At 46.9% G+C, this 17215-nt stretch overlaps 2 protein-coding genes across 3 annotated transcripts in view; both read left to right on the top strand.

Annotated features, from left to right (window-relative positions):
- Positions 1-1544: 1544 nt before the first annotated feature.
- Positions 1545-6099, top strand: LHX1 (LIM homeobox 1; the record flags this gene model as incomplete). Its single annotated transcript, XM_080923152.1, has 5 exons — positions 1545-1714; positions 3401-3627; positions 3720-3997; positions 5220-5385; positions 5720-6099. 5 exons carry the CDS (start codon positions 1545-1547, stop codon positions 6097-6099), a joined length of 1221 nt encoding a protein of 406 aa, XP_080779278.1.
- A 5901-nt stretch (positions 6100-12000) lies between these two features.
- Positions 12001-17215, top strand: part of AATF (apoptosis antagonizing transcription factor) — an 81646-nt gene continuing 76431 nt past the window's right edge. For both annotated transcript variants that reach the window (XM_080924489.1, XM_080924490.1), the window contains exons 1-5: positions 12001-12198; positions 13138-13326; positions 13559-13654; positions 14535-14741; positions 15121-15258. In XM_080924489.1, the coding sequence (XP_080780615.1) occupies positions 12108-12198; positions 13138-13326; positions 13559-13654; positions 14535-14741; positions 15121-15258 (721 nt within the window). In that variant the 5' untranslated portion in view covers positions 12001-12107. The remainder of the gene's footprint in view (positions 12199-13137; positions 13327-13558; positions 13655-14534; positions 14742-15120; positions 15259-17215) is intronic.

Below are 17215 nucleotides of genomic sequence, written 5' to 3'. Positions count from 1 at the left end.
ACTGATCCTCTAAACGCGGTCTCCCCGCATTCTCCCCGGCCGGGGGGTACGCAGAATGGTTTACAGAGGGACCGCGAGGCGCTGATTGGTCGCATGCTGCCGTGACGTCGGCGGGCGCTGCATTAAGGCGAGGGGGCTTCCAGGGCTCAGCCAACAGCCAGGAGCAGTGACCAAGCCGCTGGAGCTGGGGAGAGACGCGCCGAAGACTGGGCCAGGAGACCAGGGACCGAGGGACGCGCGCGCGCGCGGGGAGAGCAAACAAGGAACCCGCGGGCGGGACAGCGACACCGGCAATCCGCGCCGGACTGTTCCAGCCGCTGGCCTTCTATAGCTGCAGCGCCAGGACATTCTAAAGCTCTCCAAGACGCCCCCTCCCCCTGGCTTCTTGCGTTGACCAAGGAAAAGAAAAAGGGAGGGAAAAAGAAAGAAAGGAAGGAGACTAGAAGGAAAACCTAGATTTGCCACCGCACAAAAAAAGAGGGGGGACAAGGAAAAAAAAGTCGACCGACTGTGAGGCCGGAACACAGGCAGCGGGAGCGTGGGGCCGAGCGATGCGGGGCTGCGCGCCCAAGCGGCCGCGAGCTGTGACTGAAGCCAGGATGCTTGGCCAGGCGCAGTGAAGAGCCAGATCGTGTTGCCTCCCCTGAAGGAGTCCAAGCGCAGGGAGAGCCGCTCGGAGGACGCGGCTGGCTGCCTGGCAGGCCACGGGCGGAGGTGACAGGGTTGGGGCGGTGGGGAGCGAGCGAGTGCGCCCGGCTGCGTCCGCCCGAAGTTATCCCTTTCCATTTTTGACTGGCGCAAAAGGGGGGGCGCTCTCCGAAAGGGGTGGGGTGCCTAAGCAACAACTACAATCAACAAAATATCCCACCCAACCCGCCATCTCCCCCACCCCTCGGCCTGCCCCAGCCCTCTCCCCAGGCCCAGCGCGGGTGCCCAGAGCGTCCTGACTCGCTGCAAGAAGCCGGCAATGTAGGATCCAAAGCTTTCTACTTCCGAGGTTTTTTTTTTTCTTTCCGTGTTTTTTTTTTTTTTTTGTTTTTTGTTTTTTGTTTTTTAAGGGGAAAACCCGGTGGTGGGCAGTCTGACACTCACACAACCTGCCTTCATACTATGACAAAAGCAGATGCACTTTGACTTCTGACAGCTCTACCTCAAGCTGGAGAGAACCCAGCTTTCCCGAATCCTGAGCTCTTTGCGTCTTCCTTTTCGTCTGTTTCCATTTTATTTATTTACGTCCCGCCGCCTCTCTCGGTGACCTTCACTCCTTCGCGGGCTTTGGGCAGAAGAGCCGCTTTCTTGCCCGCTTGAGACTGATTTTCCTCGCCTGGTGAGCGGAGGTGGCGCTGCTCCACCTCGCTGCCCCGGGACTCCCGGGCTGCCCTCTACCAGCCTGGTTTCTCCCCCTTTTGATTAGCCAGTTCGGGTTTTTGCTTTCCCGACTAGAGCGGGTTTCTTCCTTTTGGAGGAGCTGGTTGTCTTCAGAAGTCATCCCTCGACTCTAATTGCCCTGTCGCTCCGGGCCTCACCGGACCAAACCAAAGACCATGGTGCACTGTGCGGGCTGCAAAAGGCCCATCCTGGACCGTTTCCTCTTGAACGTGCTGGACAGGGCCTGGCACGTCAAGTGCGTCCAGTGCTGTGAATGTAAATGCAACCTGACCGAGAAGTGTTTCTCCCGGGAAGGCAAGCTCTACTGTAAAAACGACTTCTTCCGGTGAGTACTTCTCTCCCGCACCTCTGCTGCTCCCTCCCCACGGGCCCTTCCAGGCCAGCTTTGGATCAGAGGTCTGTGTGGCCTTGGCACCCGCGGTAGGAGCTGCCTTTCCCTAGGGCAGTCAAGTCCTTCCCGCTTCTACCTCTCAGAAAGCTGGTATGGGGAGATAGCTGTAGTACTGGGTTGTGGAAAGTGTGGTTTGGGTTTGACTGCCTGCGGCCCGGGAAGAAAGGGTCTGAGCCGCCTTCAGCTCAGAAACCCTTCCAAGCCAGGGGAGAGGTAGAGCAGCCTCAGGGCTGCAGCTTCCGCTTGTCTTTCCCGAAGCTAAGCTCTCTAGCAACAGAACCTATTTTCCGATCCTCCCAGATTGCTGGTCCTCCAGGTTGAGCTTAGAAGCTCCTGCATTATTCTAAATTACCGCCTTTTACCTCTCTGAGAGATCTTGTCGGAACTATGGAGTCCCTGTGACCCAGAAAGTCAAAATAAAGAGCCCGACCTTGAGGCCAATCCTGTATGCCTAGGGGCTTCCTTAAATGTGGATTGGCCTCTAAGCATAGACCTGGGAAAACCGTACGGTTCAGCTTTGGCCTCAGTCCAATGCCCTGGCTCCTCTTCGTGTCTTTTCAGCCAATATCCCTCCAGGAAGGCCACCTCCTGGCGGACACGCGCGGCTCGGCTTGTTAGAACCGGGAAAATTCTCTTCTATTTACTATTTTACATGCATTTTCTTAAACTCATTGTTTGTCCGGATCACAACTCAACGGAGAATAGCTTCAAATGTAAACTATATTTCCCACTGATTTGAAACCCCACACTTTACTCCGCTATTTTGGTCTTGGTTTCTGAGGCTAGCTCAAATTTGGGAGAGAGTTCGAAGCTACCCGGCCTCCTTTTGCCCAAAGGCCCTGAAAGCCCAGTCCCCAGTAGCGAGTAAGGATGCGCGCGGCTTGGGTTTGCGAAGGAGCCCGGAAGCAAAGATCCGTGCAATCTGCTGCGGAGAAAAGACTGAGTTTTGGAGCTTCCGCAGACTACTAGGATTTTTATTCTGCGAGGCAGAGCCTGAGAGCCTAAGCCACACCGGCTTGGGGGGAGTTGTGGGGGGGGGGACTCGAGGCCTCGCTAGCGGCAACGCTCAGCAGGGCACCTAAAGCCGGCTCAACCCGGCGTCAACTACCGCTTGCGCCAATCTGCCAGGCTTTTGCGCAAGAGCGTGGCAACAGCCCAGCTACAGCCACCAAGGTTCTCCGAGTCGGGGTTTGTTTACTCACCGCCTGATCGGACTTTGCCAACTTCCCGCCTGAGCGCAGGTCCTTTTGTGGTGAAAGAAAGGCAAAGCTAACGGCATAGAACGGGGCGTTTATTTCTACGGAGCTCTTAACTTGGATTTGACTTCTTTGAAGATAACCGGGAAATGTGTGCTCTGTTTCCCTTCAGCCCTTTGTAGCCTTTTCTTGAGACGCCTTTTTCCTGGGGCAATGTGTAGGCATGAGATTAGAGGTAGGGGGCAGCTTGGACCTTAACTCTAACAGAATATTTTCTCCTTTCTCCCCGATGTCCCGCATTCTCTCCGGTTTCCTCACTTGCTTAATAAATTCTTATCTTCCCCACCTCAACTTCTTCCCCGGCTATCTTTATTTCTTCCTTACGGGCGCCTACTTCTTCCTAACCATCGCTCACCCTACGCAGATGTTTCGGTACCAAGTGCGCCGGTTGTGCGCAGGGCATCTCTCCAAGCGACCTGGTTCGGAGAGCGCGAAGCAAAGTGTTTCACCTCAACTGCTTCACCTGCATGATGTGTAACAAGCAGCTTTCCACGGGCGAGGAGCTCTACATCATCGATGAGAACAAGTTCGTTTGTAAAGAGGATTACCTGAGTAACAGCAGTGTCGCCAAAGAGAACAGCCTCCACTCGGGTGAGGCCAGAATTCCCAGCTGGCTAGTGGGCGGGTATCGGGGAGGAAAGCCCGCCACGACCCTTGCTCACCAATCCTTTCCCTCTCCCCAGCCACTACAGGCAGTGACCCTAGTTTATCTCCGGATTCCCAAGATCCATCGCAGGACGATGCCAAGGACTCTGAAAGTGCCAACGTATCGGATAAGGAAGGTGGTAGCAATGAGAATGATGACCAGAACCTAGGTGCCAAACGCAGGGGGCCCCGGACCACGATCAAAGCCAAGCAACTGGAGACGTTGAAGGCTGCCTTTGCAGCTACACCGAAGCCCACTCGCCATATCCGTGAGCAGTTGGCCCAGGAGACTGGCCTCAACATGCGTGTTATCCAGGTCAGAAACCTGGTTTGTCACTCTGTCTCTCAAAAGCTCAAAAGGCCACTGAAGGAACCTAGACTGCACATGGGAGAGCCCAGAGTTCTTACGGTTGGGGGAGAAGTGACTGGGTCTAGGAAAAGACTGGAAAGGGCTAGGAAAATTGGAATGTGGGGGGAAAAAACCCACAGAGGGGGTAGTGGCTAAAGGGGAAGGAGTGGCTTGGGAACTCAGGATAAAGCTGGACGAGGGAACAAGGTCCAACCTAGCATCTTCCTATACACACCCTGTCCCTCTCCCACCCTTTAAGGAGCCGGCTGTGGGCTCCAGAACCATTCAGTTATGGTTTCTGCATAACAAACTTTTAAAAATTCCTCAACCCCAAATTTGTCAATTTTGTGTCCCAGTTAGAAAAGCCCCACAGCAGAGACTTGCTCTCCCCATGTGGTAGGATAGCATAGACTGAAAGAGAAATGGTTTTTCAGCTCTCTGTAGGTGCAGTCTAGAATAAGATGGGAAGGCTAAGCCATTTACAGATAGCTGTGCCTCTGCATTGGGAAGAGGCCAGATAGAGTGTGACTCAGGCACCAGGAGCCTGGCCTTACCTGTACTAGGTGAGGGTGTGGGTGAATATGCCTGGGAGGCTGATTGTACCTGTCCTAGTGCTGGCAAAAGGGCAGTCTCTGGGAGGCTGTGTGAACCTGTGCTGGGGTTGTGTGTCTGTCACTATTGGTGAGAGGCTGTGGCTAACTGGTACTTGGAGATTGTGTGTGGGTGTGAAAAGCGTATTGTGGGTTTTCGTGTCACTACCCTTGGGAAACAAGCAGCAGGAGGCTTTATGTTTCTCTGTTACTATCATGATATGGGGTAGGGGATACAAGAGACCCTGAAATGGGAGCCGTATATGTGACACTATCTTGGAGCGTTTCAGTATCTGTGATTCCTAAGATAATGCAATGCGGAAAAATGTGACTGTTGGAAATAGTGGAACTGCAAAGTCAGACAAGGCAGTAGTCTGCTCAGACCCTTAGGAATCCTTCACATCCTTAGCCTGGTCCTACTCAGAGACCAACAAACACTGGCGCACTTACACACACACACACACACACACACACACACACCAACGTCCCCCTTCCCTCCAGCCAGCGGGACTCCGTTGTACACCGGCTGCCCAGTGGCGTTTTTTTTTTTTTTTTTTTTTTTTTTTTTTGTGGTCTGACTTTGTGCTTGTGTGCTTCAGGTCTGGTTCCAGAACCGACGCTCCAAGGAGCGGAGGATGAAGCAGCTAAGCGCGCTGGGCGCGCGGCGCCACGCCTTTTTCCGCAGTCCTCGCCGGATGCGGCCGCTGGTGGACCGCCTAGAGCCAGGCGAACTCATCCCCAATGGCCCCTTCTCCTTTTACGGAGGTGAGTGTGGCTGAGTGGCAAAGCGGTACCTGGGCCACGCGGGCTTCGCTGGATCCGGGTGGCAGTGCGGGAGGTACCCCCTGCTTTCTGTTGAGTTGTAAGGGCGAAGGCTGTAGAGCAAGTCAAGGGATGTGACCAAAGCACCGACCCCGTTGAGAAGAGGGTCCCGGGTAGGGAGCAGCTCTGAGTTTTGTGTCCTGTCTCCATTCTGCTCCGGTGCCCCACAAAGAGCCAGTTTCCCGAACCGCCGAGCGATGCTCACTGGCAAGCCTGCCTTTCTAGTGGGTGCCACTAGAGCCGGGGTTGCCCCTGATAGCCTTTCCTTCGTTCATAGATTACCAGAGTGAGTACTACGGTCCTGGAGGCAACTACGACTTCTTCCCGCAAGGACCTCCATCCTCCCAGGCCCAGACACCAGTGGACCTACCCTTTGTGCCATCATCTGGGCCTTCGGGGACGCCCCTTGGAGGCCTGGACCACCCGCTGCCTGGCCACCACCCTTCCAGTGAGGCGCAGCGATTCACTGACATCCTGGCACATCCCCCAGGGGACTCGCCTAGTCCTGAGCCCAGCTTGCCCGGGCCTCTCCACTCGATGTCAGCGGAGGTCTTCGGGCCCAGTCCACCTTTCTCATCTCTGTCGGTCAATGGTGGAGCCAGCTACGGGAACCATTTGTCTCACCCCCCTGAAATGAACGAGGCAGCCGTGTGGTAGCGGGGTCTCGCATGGGCCACGGGAGCTCGCGGTTGTACAGAGACAAGCTTTTATTTCAGAAAAATAGGAGATAAAGAAAAAACATTAAAAAAAGCAAGCCTCCTGCTCCACTTCCTTCAGCCTCAGCCTCGGGGACCATTCTGTTTGGGGAGACTGAATGGCAAAGGGGTCCAAAATAGGATCCAAATCCGCCTCATAGTAGAGCTGGCAAAGCGCGCAGAACTGGGGCTCCGGAAGGGGAATTCAGAGCTATCCTTGCCTTCGTTACCTGGATCTGGATCCAAGGACAGATTACACCGCCGTTCCTCTGGCTAAGGAGAAGACCGTCTTGTACAGCTGAAGCCTCGCCTAGCTCAGTCCCGGTCAATGCCAGGAGCCTGGGGAGGGAGACCTGCCTAGGGGCGCTCTGCCAGATGAGGAAGAAAGAGAGGTGTCAGGGGCGCTACAGTCCGGAGGGTTCTAGGTCTAGTTCTGGGAGATCCCTTCTTAGTGTTGTCTCAGAGTTCAGCGACGACAACAAACTCTTAATAGCTTCAGAAACACCGACCTGCTGTGCATCAGGTGGGACTATATATATATATATTTTTTGTCTATCCTGGTTTTTGATTTTTGTTTTCGCCAAAATTGCGAAATTCTAAATGTAAAGCCCTGAGTATCAACTATTCTACCTTCATATCTCCCTCCCTCTCGTCCTACACACACACACACACACACACACACACACTCCACAGGATGGTCTCTAGCCAGACCTCTCAGTAAAATGACTTGAACATCACCTCTACAAAAAAAAAAAAAAAAGTATTCTACCTTCATATGAAAGTTAAAAAAAGAGACTATTGAACTAAAAACAGTCAACTGTTTACGTATAATGTTAAATTCAGGAGTTCAGTGTTTTACTAATATATCCTGTTTTGAAACCTCTTGTTCAAAAACAAAATGTTTTGAGCAGTCAACCAAAATTGTTTCTTTTCTTTTCCTGTAGATGTTCCGACAGATTTGCAGGGCTTGCAGCTCACTGTGCTAGTATGTAAAAAGGTGTTGTTTACACGAGGCAAAGGAAGAACATGATATTCAGACAGTTGCCAAATAGAATAAATTATAGCACAAATACTGTAACGGTGCCTGGCACCAGCAACCTGAGAAAGTGTTTAAAATAAAAGTGTTACAAGGTTTAAAAAAAACATCTTTGCTAACTTTTAGTCCTGTTAAACATTCATGAAATTGTTAATATGACTTATATAGACCCACACAGGTTTTATTTTTGTGTCTTTAAAATAAAAGTCCAAAATATTTAAATTTTATGGTCAAATATGCAGTCAACAGCTGCTACTTCTTTCTTTATATATTAAATTTCTCATATGTCTTTTATTGTTCTAATAAACCTAAGCTTGTGTGACCTCCAGTGCATATTAGACCATTCACTGTATGAAAGAAAACATGTTGAATAAATTTGTGAGTTTTTAATAAAAATAGAAAACCTGATGTTTAGATAATTGGTGTGGTATTCCATGTTTTCAGTGAGTAGAAGGAAGTCCCAATAGGGTGTTGAATAGACCCTCAGACCAGTCGGAAGGGAGACTAGATGAGAGTGATCCATTTTCACCTTGACTCTGGTTCAAGTTCTTTCTCAAAGCCAGCCAAGCATTCTTTGGCTTCCTGCTGCTATTAAATACAGATTTGCATTCTCTGGGTTTAAGTGATATAGTTGAAGAGATATTTGCTGAGAAGTTAATATAGAATTGGAAATAGGAATCAAATCCATGGCTTAAAAAGAAAAAAAAAAAAAAAACCAAACAATTGAATGATGCAGGTCTGTGATTAAGGGAGAGATTCTGAACACCCCCATCCCATCTCTCCCCTGCACTTGCAAAGCCAAGCTTCTGAGTGTCAGATAATTGTAAATACAGTTAGACCTAGTCTTTTACAGCTTCAATTCATTTTCCATAGATAATTCTGCTTTCTAATTTGGTGGGTTAAAGATAACCTAGAATGGATATAAAATATAACTAGAAATGAGAACCTTTAGTCCTTTTCACAGAACTGATATGAAATTGTTATTTTATAGTTTTTGCTACATTTGAAGCTCCCCAGAAGGAAAACTATTTTGTCTGGCATAAGATACACATACACATTAAGTTTCTGCAGAAGATGAACAAACATGACTAATAGAGAAATCAAATGGCAACTGGGAGTTGCCAACAGATAGGGCCTGAGAATAGTTACCTCTCATCCAAATTTCCATTAGAAATGGAAGACATGGTAATGTTCTGTGAAAATAGTGTGTGGGTGTTTGCGTGTTTCAATATCAGGGTCCTAGGATTTCTTTACCGTATTGGCTAGATTTCACTCTGGATTATTTCTTATTAGAAAAAATCAAACATCTTACATTAAATTGTATGCAGTTTCTGGCACTGTTTGCTTATTTTGTTAAGACACAGCCAAGTTCATCTTTCCTCTTTCTGTAGAGAAGGCTTTAGAGTAAGCTATATTTTATTGCCCTCCTACAATGGCTTATCTAACTAATGACTACCAGGGAGGAGTCTGGCAGTGTTCTTTCAGAAACAAAAAATTATGAAATACAAGGGAGACTTCAGACACTCCTAGCTGTGGCGCGCAGTGCATTTTCTTAATATGCAATAACGGTCTTTTTTCTTTCAGCATTTATATATATAGCTAAGGTCCATTATAGCCACCTGGAACCCTCCCCCTTAAAGGCATTCTTTTAGTTGAACCTATGCTCATCGGGAAGTGGCATTTTCCTATCAAGGGTGTTGAATTATTTAGCAGCTTTATTGTGCTATCAGAGTATTTGATAAGAAACGCTTTGAGTTGGGCAGGCAGGCGGCATGGATTCAATTCTAACTCTGTGGTGGTGGGGTGGTCTTTTCCCTCTGTGGGTCCTTGTGGAACCCAGCATATACGGGACAGGTGGTAACCAATCAGCAGGAGCTAGGTTGCATTCACCCATGCTGCACACCTCTGGCCCATCATACTTTTCCCTCTAGGAGCTCCAGGGAGAGAATGACAGGAAGAAGGGAAGTGTCTTTGGTCCCTTGTCACCGGCTCCTATCCTGGAGGGCAGCCTCCCCACAGGATTTGGCAAGCACTTTTTTTTCCCCAAGCTATCTTAAAGCCTCCACTTCTGTGCCTCCAGGCACTTGTAATCAGGGTTCCAACCACAGAGAGCTGCCATCTAAACTGAAGTCTCTAAGCTCAACGACTCAACTTACCCTCCTAGTAGCTTGTTTTGATGCAAAGGCCAATGCAAGAAGGCAGATTAGTGTAGACCCAGGACAAGTCAGGGGTCCGGGCCTGGCCTGAGGTTGATGCTGTTTAGGAAGATAGGTCAGAACCTGGTTTCTCTAAACTCTCTAAACTAGCTGTTTCTGACCTTCAGAGGGAGGTGTCACCTCTGCCCATCCATAGCTATTCCTGCCACTTTGCAGCTCAGGTAGCAAATGGAGGGAGATGAGCCCCAAACTCTTGTCTTTTCTCAGGCAGGGCAGACTGCTCACCTTTATGCATCTCTCTGCTCAGCCCAACATCTCAGAACTCTTAAAGGTCCAAAGTTCTTCAGGAAGCTAGTCTGCTTTTTACCGGTCCCTCCCACAGCCCACCCTCCAAATCCAATCCCACTCCACCCTAATCTGGAGTCCTTTACCTGCCTTTCAAGAAACAGGAATATGACTGGAGAAGGGGCTCCAGAGCATTTGAGTGGCCTCTTCCCCAATCCTGTGTTACCTTCCCTTAACTGCATCTTAAGCTTTACCACTCTTCCTGTTCATTCCCCTCCAGGAGGAAGATTGCTGGGATAGGAAAGCTTCTGAAGCAACTGGGGGAGGGGAGGGGTGGCTGGGATATATATTCCAAGGATAAAGTGCTATTGACTACTTCCACCAAAATAAAAAAAACAAAACAAACAAACAAACAAACAAACAAAAAAAGGGTCCCAAGTCAGGAGCAGGCAAAAGAGGAGAGGGAGTGTTGGTAAGCAGGCTCATGGCACCTTAAGTTCAGCTCTGTCTCAAATAGGTCAATGTCCTGTATGTATAACAGCTTCAAGGTGGTCTCTGCCCTGTTTCCTTTTCTCTTTCCCCTTCTTACCTTTAAGGGCAGGCTTCAAAGCACTCATTAACACCTGAAATATCAAAGGAGGAGGATCTGGGAGAATCTAGTTTACTAAATGTGGGGTGGGAGAACATTTTTGTTCTCTATGCCCAAGGCAACTGTACCTCATGGAGCACTGAGGAGCACATTTTTGCTATGGAGGCTCTAGTAGAGATGCTGCAATCACTGAGAGTACCTTAAAAACAAGCTCTCTGAACTTCTCTCATCCATACATGCATTTTGTTCACCTAAGTCTCTGCCTAGTCTGACATTCTTTGCTCTTCATGTCTGAAAGGCTTTACCCTAAAACAGTATCTCTCTTTGCTCGAGTGCGCCCCCCCCCCCACTCTTTTGTAACCTTGGTCATCTTCACTCAAGGGCCATGCCGCACTAAAATAGTAATCTCTTATTACCCGATTCTGAGGGTCTCTGAACTGTTTTCCAGTGGGTCCCATTGGGGAGTTACCAGTTGCCTACATTGCTTGCTGGCTTTGGGATCCAATTGGCTTGGAGTACACTTAAGAAATGGTACTAGCCTGGAGATTTAGCACTGGAAGAGTTCCTGCTTAGCATACATAGCAATCCATAACAGCCCCTGGCTCCGAATAAACAGGGTATAGTGGCAGACACGTGCTTCTAATCTCAGTGGAGGCAGGGCGACCAAGGAATTCAGGGTCGTCTTCAACTACACGGTGTGTTGGAAGCTAGAGACTGTCTCAACATAGAAACAGGTATGAACAGTGTCTATTACTCAGGTCATTTCTTACTGGATTCTTTTGAGGCAGCTTTCCTGTTTACAGTAGATTCTAGGTCTCCATGGAGGAAGACCTCCAAAAGATCAGTATGGACCACTTTACACTCAAATTTGTCATTCCTCATTGCAGTTCATGTTTCCTGCCCTTCTAGGCTGGTCACTGTGTGAAGAGAATCTAACTTACACATCACACAGTGGGTAGTCAAGGGATGCTCCATGAAGGAAAACAAAGGCAAAGTGATTGCATATCTTCATGTGCTTCGGTGCAATTAAATTTATCTCATTAAGGTCTTTGTATTTTGAGTCTAACCATCTAACACTAGAACTGGGTGAAGGGTTTCTCTGCTCCATGGTTCACTAGTTTCAGGGGTCTGACCGAGTCACTCCATCTTTGAACAGAAAAGCTGTTAATATCATGTAGTGTGTTGTAGAGTAATTCCAACTCCCCACCCCAACTTGTGCTTGCCCAGGCAAGAGGGTACAAGAAACTACAGAAAGAATCTTGATTTTGTGGTACAACCATCGCGACTCCTATTTCTGTCAATAAGGATCGCCCTTCACCGCACACCGGGGCCTCCTGGCCGCTGAGAGGGAGCTGTGTGCTTGGCTCCAGGCTCCTCTACACTGAGAAAAGCCCCGTTTTGAGTCCCGGATCTGTGCTTGCTCGAGTGTGTACCTGAGGTTCGAGGGGCTTATCCTTTACTCCTTTCACAAACCAGCCAGCCACCGCGAGCCACAGCTACTTCACGCTTAATTCCTAAACCAACCTCGCACAAAGCTTGAGGCGTTATTTCGTGCTTAGGGGACCCCGGCAGCTCACGACACAAGCGATATTTCTCGCAAGAAGCGGTCACGTGCCTTTGCGCGCTCCCGCGCCGCGCGCCCCTGGACTCTGGCGCACGCGCGTTAGCCTGCTTGCAATTCCGGGTTTCGGGCGCCTGCGTCTCTGTGGTGACGCGAGGCCCCGCCCCTCCGTCGCGCGCCTCCCGGAAGTTGCCTACTGGGGATTCTGAACGCTGGCTCCGCGAGGTCTCCGCCTGTAGCTGCAGAGTAGAGTCGCGCCGTAACACCGCCGCAGTCGAGGGTGCCGGGCCAGGGACTCGGCCTGCAGGTTCTCGAGTGCAGCGGCTACAGTGACCTGGTGACCATGGCGGAGCCGCAGCCCTTGGCTCTGCAGCTGGAACAGTTGCTGAATCCGAGACCGCGTGAGGCGGATCCTGAGGCGGACCCGGAGGAAGGTGAGGCCTGACTGGGGCTGGCCACGTGCAGAGCTTTGGCCCCCGACTTAAAGTGGGCCCTAGCGGGCCGCTGGTGCTTGGACCTGCTCTCCTTCTCTTTGCGCTGACGAAAACCGTCTCTTGGGAGGGTTGGCCCCTAGAGGGGTGGAGGGAGTTGTAAACGTGCCTTCTGGACTTTGGGGGTAGGCGGGACATAAGGACTCAGGCGGGGAGTTGCTGTAGGGGACCACTGGCGTTACCTTCGAAAGGAGAAAGAAGTCTGATGAGGTTCAGGTTTTTGTGTGTTTGAAACTGACTGCTTCTAAAAACTTGCTTCAAGAATGAAAAAGATTACCCGATGCTGTTTAACCTTGTTTACTTAGGTCTTAAGACATTTGTCCACATACTGATTCTCCATAAACCTAATCTGAGACTGGCCTGGAGTAATTGTGTTTTGTTTTTTTTTTTTTTTTTTTGTTTTTTTTTTTAGCCTTGGGTCAGGGAGGTGTGAAGAAGACAATTAGAGGGGTTTCATGACTCACATATTGAGGAAGAATTAAGGCGCGTAGCTGATATACTTGGTGAACTGGATTTAATCTTCAGAATCTCTGAAAAAGAAAAGAAGAAAAAAAAACACCAAGAAAAGGAAGGAAGAATTATACTAGGTTTATAGGATCCAAGGCATAAAAACATGTCTACTAGTAGATGCAGGGAGTTGGCTTTCTGTTTAGAAACAGAAAGCAGTGTAACAGCTGTCTCCCTAGGAACCAGAAATAAACACCCTATTCCAGTAAGTTAGTGGTGATGTTATAGAGGACATGTAATGAATAGAGGGCTGGGGATGTAGCCCAGTAGTAAGAGTACCAGGAAGGTGGCATGTGGGGTTGAAATGGCTTAATTGGGTTTCTATTAAAGTTTTTTTTTCTAAACTAAGATTCTATTTTCCTCCTTCCCCAACAGCCACTAGTGCCAGAGTGATTGACAGGTTTGATGAAGGGGAAGAGGAGAAAGATGATCTGGCCTTGAGTAGCTTTAGAAAATTGGCACCAGTCTCCCTCTTGGACACTGACAAAAGGTACTCTGGCAAGACCACTTCTAGGAAAGCTTGGAAAGAAGACCATTGGGAGCAGACTCTGCCAAGTTCATCTGGTGAGTAGACCATCAAATTGGTACTAGGAAGGGCCTTAGAGGTCAGCATTTCACTTTAACAAGCCTAACTTTTTATCTTGTTATGTAGTAAGTTTGTTCAGTAGAATAGAGCACAATAACATGTTTGCTTTTTCATATAAGATCCCACAGAATAATTGAAATGAAAGATGTGGCCTGGTATTTTTCTCTAGGTAACTAACTCCCTTCCCCCTTTTTTTCCCTTACAATTTAGATAAGGAAGTATCTGATGAAGGAGGATCTGAAGATGGGGGTTCAGAGGACCTGGGCCTGGAGGAGCTCTCAGATGATGTTGAGGAAGACATGGAAGGTGAGTATTAGGATAGTTTTTTGTTTTTTTTTTGTTTTTTTTTGTTTTTTTTTGTTTTTTTGTTTTTAATTTCAGAGCTAGTGGAGACTGAAGCAGGAGGATCAGGAGTTCAGGGCCAGCCTGAGCTACACAATAAGTTCTATACTAGCACGTGCTACACCTGAGACCCTGTCTTAAGAACAAATAAAAAGAAACCTAAAACTCAAAGATACCAAGTTTAGGTTAATGGCTCACCCTAAAATGAGGGGGAAATGGGCAATGCATAATGGGTATTGGCAGAGCTATGTGGTTAAAAAAAAAAAGTCTACATGTGTGTAGTGCTTTTTATCTTTTGACTCTTTTTGTCTTGTATTGATTTCCTGTGTATTAGTTACTCACGAAACTGATCTTTTGTCATTGTAAATGATAACATAATGCTTCCATCTTTCCTGAGAAAGAATTTGCTTATGGTTTTAAGCAGTAGTACATTTCTCAAGGTGGAAGAAGTCTCTGGATATGGATATTGAGAGGATGCCATTTATTTTAGGGAGGTCAGTGGAGCTGTTAAGAATCCACTGATAATATCCAAGGAACTTCCATTCAGGTTATGATATGTATGATTCAGTCTTTGATGTAGTTTTAGGGGGTTATCAGGCTTTGTCTACACAGTGTGTTTCAGGCTATCGGGACTAGTGTTCTGTCTTTCTCTGTTTCCATTTGTTAGCATTTTAGAGATTTAGAGATGATAGATATGTAGTAAGTTTGTTCAGTTGAATAGAGCACAATAACATATTTGCTCTTGTAAGATTCCACAGACTAATTAAAATGAAAGATGTGGCCTGTTACCTTTTTCTAGGCAACTCCCTTACACCCCCCCCCCCCTTTTTCCCTTATGATTTAGATGAAATATTTGATGGAGGATCTGAAGATAGGGATTCAGAGGGCTTGGAGGAGATCTCAGAAGATGTTGAGGAAGACTTAGAAGATGAAGATGAGGAAGACAGAGAAGAAGACAAGAACAGTGAAGATGACGGTGTGGTGACGGCGTTCTCCAGTGTTAAAGTTTCTGAGGAAGTGGAAAAAGGAAGAGCTGTGAAGAATCAGATAGGTGCGTGTGTGCTTTTGCTACTTGCTTGCTTTTCAGAGTTTCTGCATTAGTCTGCTCTTTAGTTGTTCTGTTTCTCCAGTGTTCTTTCAGTTAGTCTGTGACCTGCCTCACTTAACCAGAGACCTGCATCCTAGTTCCTGTATAGCTGTTTAGCAGGTTCTGTGGAAGATTGAAGAGAGTGTTTTCTCCTTTTGTCAACATTTCCTCTCATAGCAAGTATTTCCATCCAAGAGAGTTTATTTTCTAGAACGAAGAGTGTTTGTATGACATTAAAGTCATAAAGTATGCTGCTTAGAAATTGGTGTTTTTGTCCTTCAGAGCCCAGCCTAGAAAGACTTCCTGACTCTGAGATGGGGTTCTCTTTTACTTTTTCCTTCAGCATTGTGGGACCAGCTCTTGGAAGGAAGGATCAAACTACAAAAAGCTCTCTTGACTACCAATCAGTTGCCTCAACCAGATGTTTTCCCTGTCTTCAAGGACAAAGGTGGCCCAGAATTTGCCAGTGCTCTGAAAAATAGTAAGAATACTCATATCATTTTGGGGTTTACTGGATTGCATGTTAAAAAAAATGTGATGTGATTTTAGTGATATTATACTATAGAATATTGGTTTCAGTTTTTTGGTTACATTTGATCATATCCAAAAAAAACCTGAAAAATCAACTAACAATAGCAATATAATCTATTGTCAGATGAAGACAAATTCAAGGTGGATCAGGTACTTGAGCTATATCTGTTTTATGATATTACTTGCCAGCCTTCCCTTGGCTTTTTAAATTAATTCTTAATTTTTTTATTGTTTTTGTTTTTTTGAGACAAGGTTTCTCTGTGTAGCCCTGGCAGGCCTGGAATTTAATCTGTAGACCAGACTGGCCTTGAACTCTTATCTTTCTGCCTCCTTAGGCTGGAGTGCTAGGACTAAAGGAGTATGCCACCACCCTGGATGAGTTACTTAAATATTAGAGAAAACTTTGAAAACTTACAGATTTAAAACAAAAGGGAGTGAGAGATTGAGTCATTGAACTCAGCCCTTATGCTGGTTGTACCATGTGCTTAAAGGATGCATTCCTTTGTTGGGAAGGGCTTTAGAACAAGTTAAATGATGTTATTCCTATCTTTCCCTTGGGTGACAAAGAGAAGAGAGACTGACTGCATGGGAAGGATCATTTTGGAAGAGAATTACTGAGCTATAAACTCAAAGAGAAAAAGAATTTCGAAGTTACTTGGTTCCTAATTTTTTCACTTTACAGATGAGAAAACCAGAGACAGTGGCTCACTCTAAGAGTTTTTTCATTAATAAAAGGTGTAAAACTCCAGCTTTTCTTCCCTTAAGCCAGGAGTCTCCCTCACACCATGCTGTCTCCTGTGTGTCCAGTGACACCAGAGTACTGGGGGTATAGGGGAATGTGAGCTGTGGGGGGCATGGCTACCTAACTTGTATGCTGAGATGTTGCCATTTGCTTTTTCAAATTTAAAGGCTGGATACATTGCAGTCCTGGTTATTTTGGAAGCTAAGGCAGGAGTAAAATCCTTTAGCCTAGGATTTAAGGGCACGATGAGCAACCCAAACAAAAAAAAAAAAATCCAAAACCATGAAAACCCAATGTAACTCTTTATAGTAGGAGTTAGATTTGGAACAGCATTGAGGACACCTGGTCTGGTAGCGCCTTTAAATTGAATCACTTGAAAACAATTCAGGATACATATGTGCAACTTCAAGGACAGAACTTTTCTTTCTTTTTCAAGACCGGGCCTTACTATGTAGACCTGGCTGGCCTCACAGAGATCTTCTGTTTACTTCCCCAATGCTAGGATTAAAAGGCACAGGCCACCACACCTGGCATAGCATTTCTTTTGTAGGAGAAAATGTGGTTAGAATGACTTTCTGTGGACAGTTTTTAGTTTTGTGGCCTGTCATACTCATAGTTGAAGTTTGTTTTCTGTGAAATTTGGGCAGCCTTTTCAGGATTGGAGTGTGTATTGTGAGCCTGATCTCCTCTCCTGGCTTCTCCTTTTCTTCCCTAAATACATGATATATTCTTTTTAGGTTTCTAGAATACCTCTTTGCTATTTATAGTGCCCTAGTATCCTCATTTCTGAGATGTCTTAGGATGAAACCTAAATTGCTCTAGAGCAAATGTTTTAAACATTTTATAGTAAGATTTTTTCCATTTTGTTACTTATTAATCTTCTTACCTGAATCTTTATAAATATTCATTAACATACAGATATTTTCTGGGTTAGCATTACATACTTAATTTCTTTAGTCACTTGCATGTTACTTTAATTCTGCTTTTTAACACTTCTGGTCTTTCTAATCCTTTGCACTTAACCAGTTGCCTTGTCCTGGTGAACATCAATCACTTTTTTTTTTTAAAACCAGTCTTACAACATTAGGAATTAGACCTTTTATGTTGGTGACAGTGTTGTGTGAGGAAGAAGGCAGGTTATTTAAGAACATGCCAGATAAATTAT

This window comes from Micromys minutus, assembly GCF_963924665.1.
Source record: "Micromys minutus genome assembly, chromosome: 10".
Lineage (NCBI taxonomy): Eukaryota > Metazoa > Chordata > Mammalia > Rodentia > Muridae > Micromys > Micromys minutus.
Note: the sequence above shows the minus strand (reverse complement) of the source record. Positions and strands in the feature narration are given on the sequence as shown.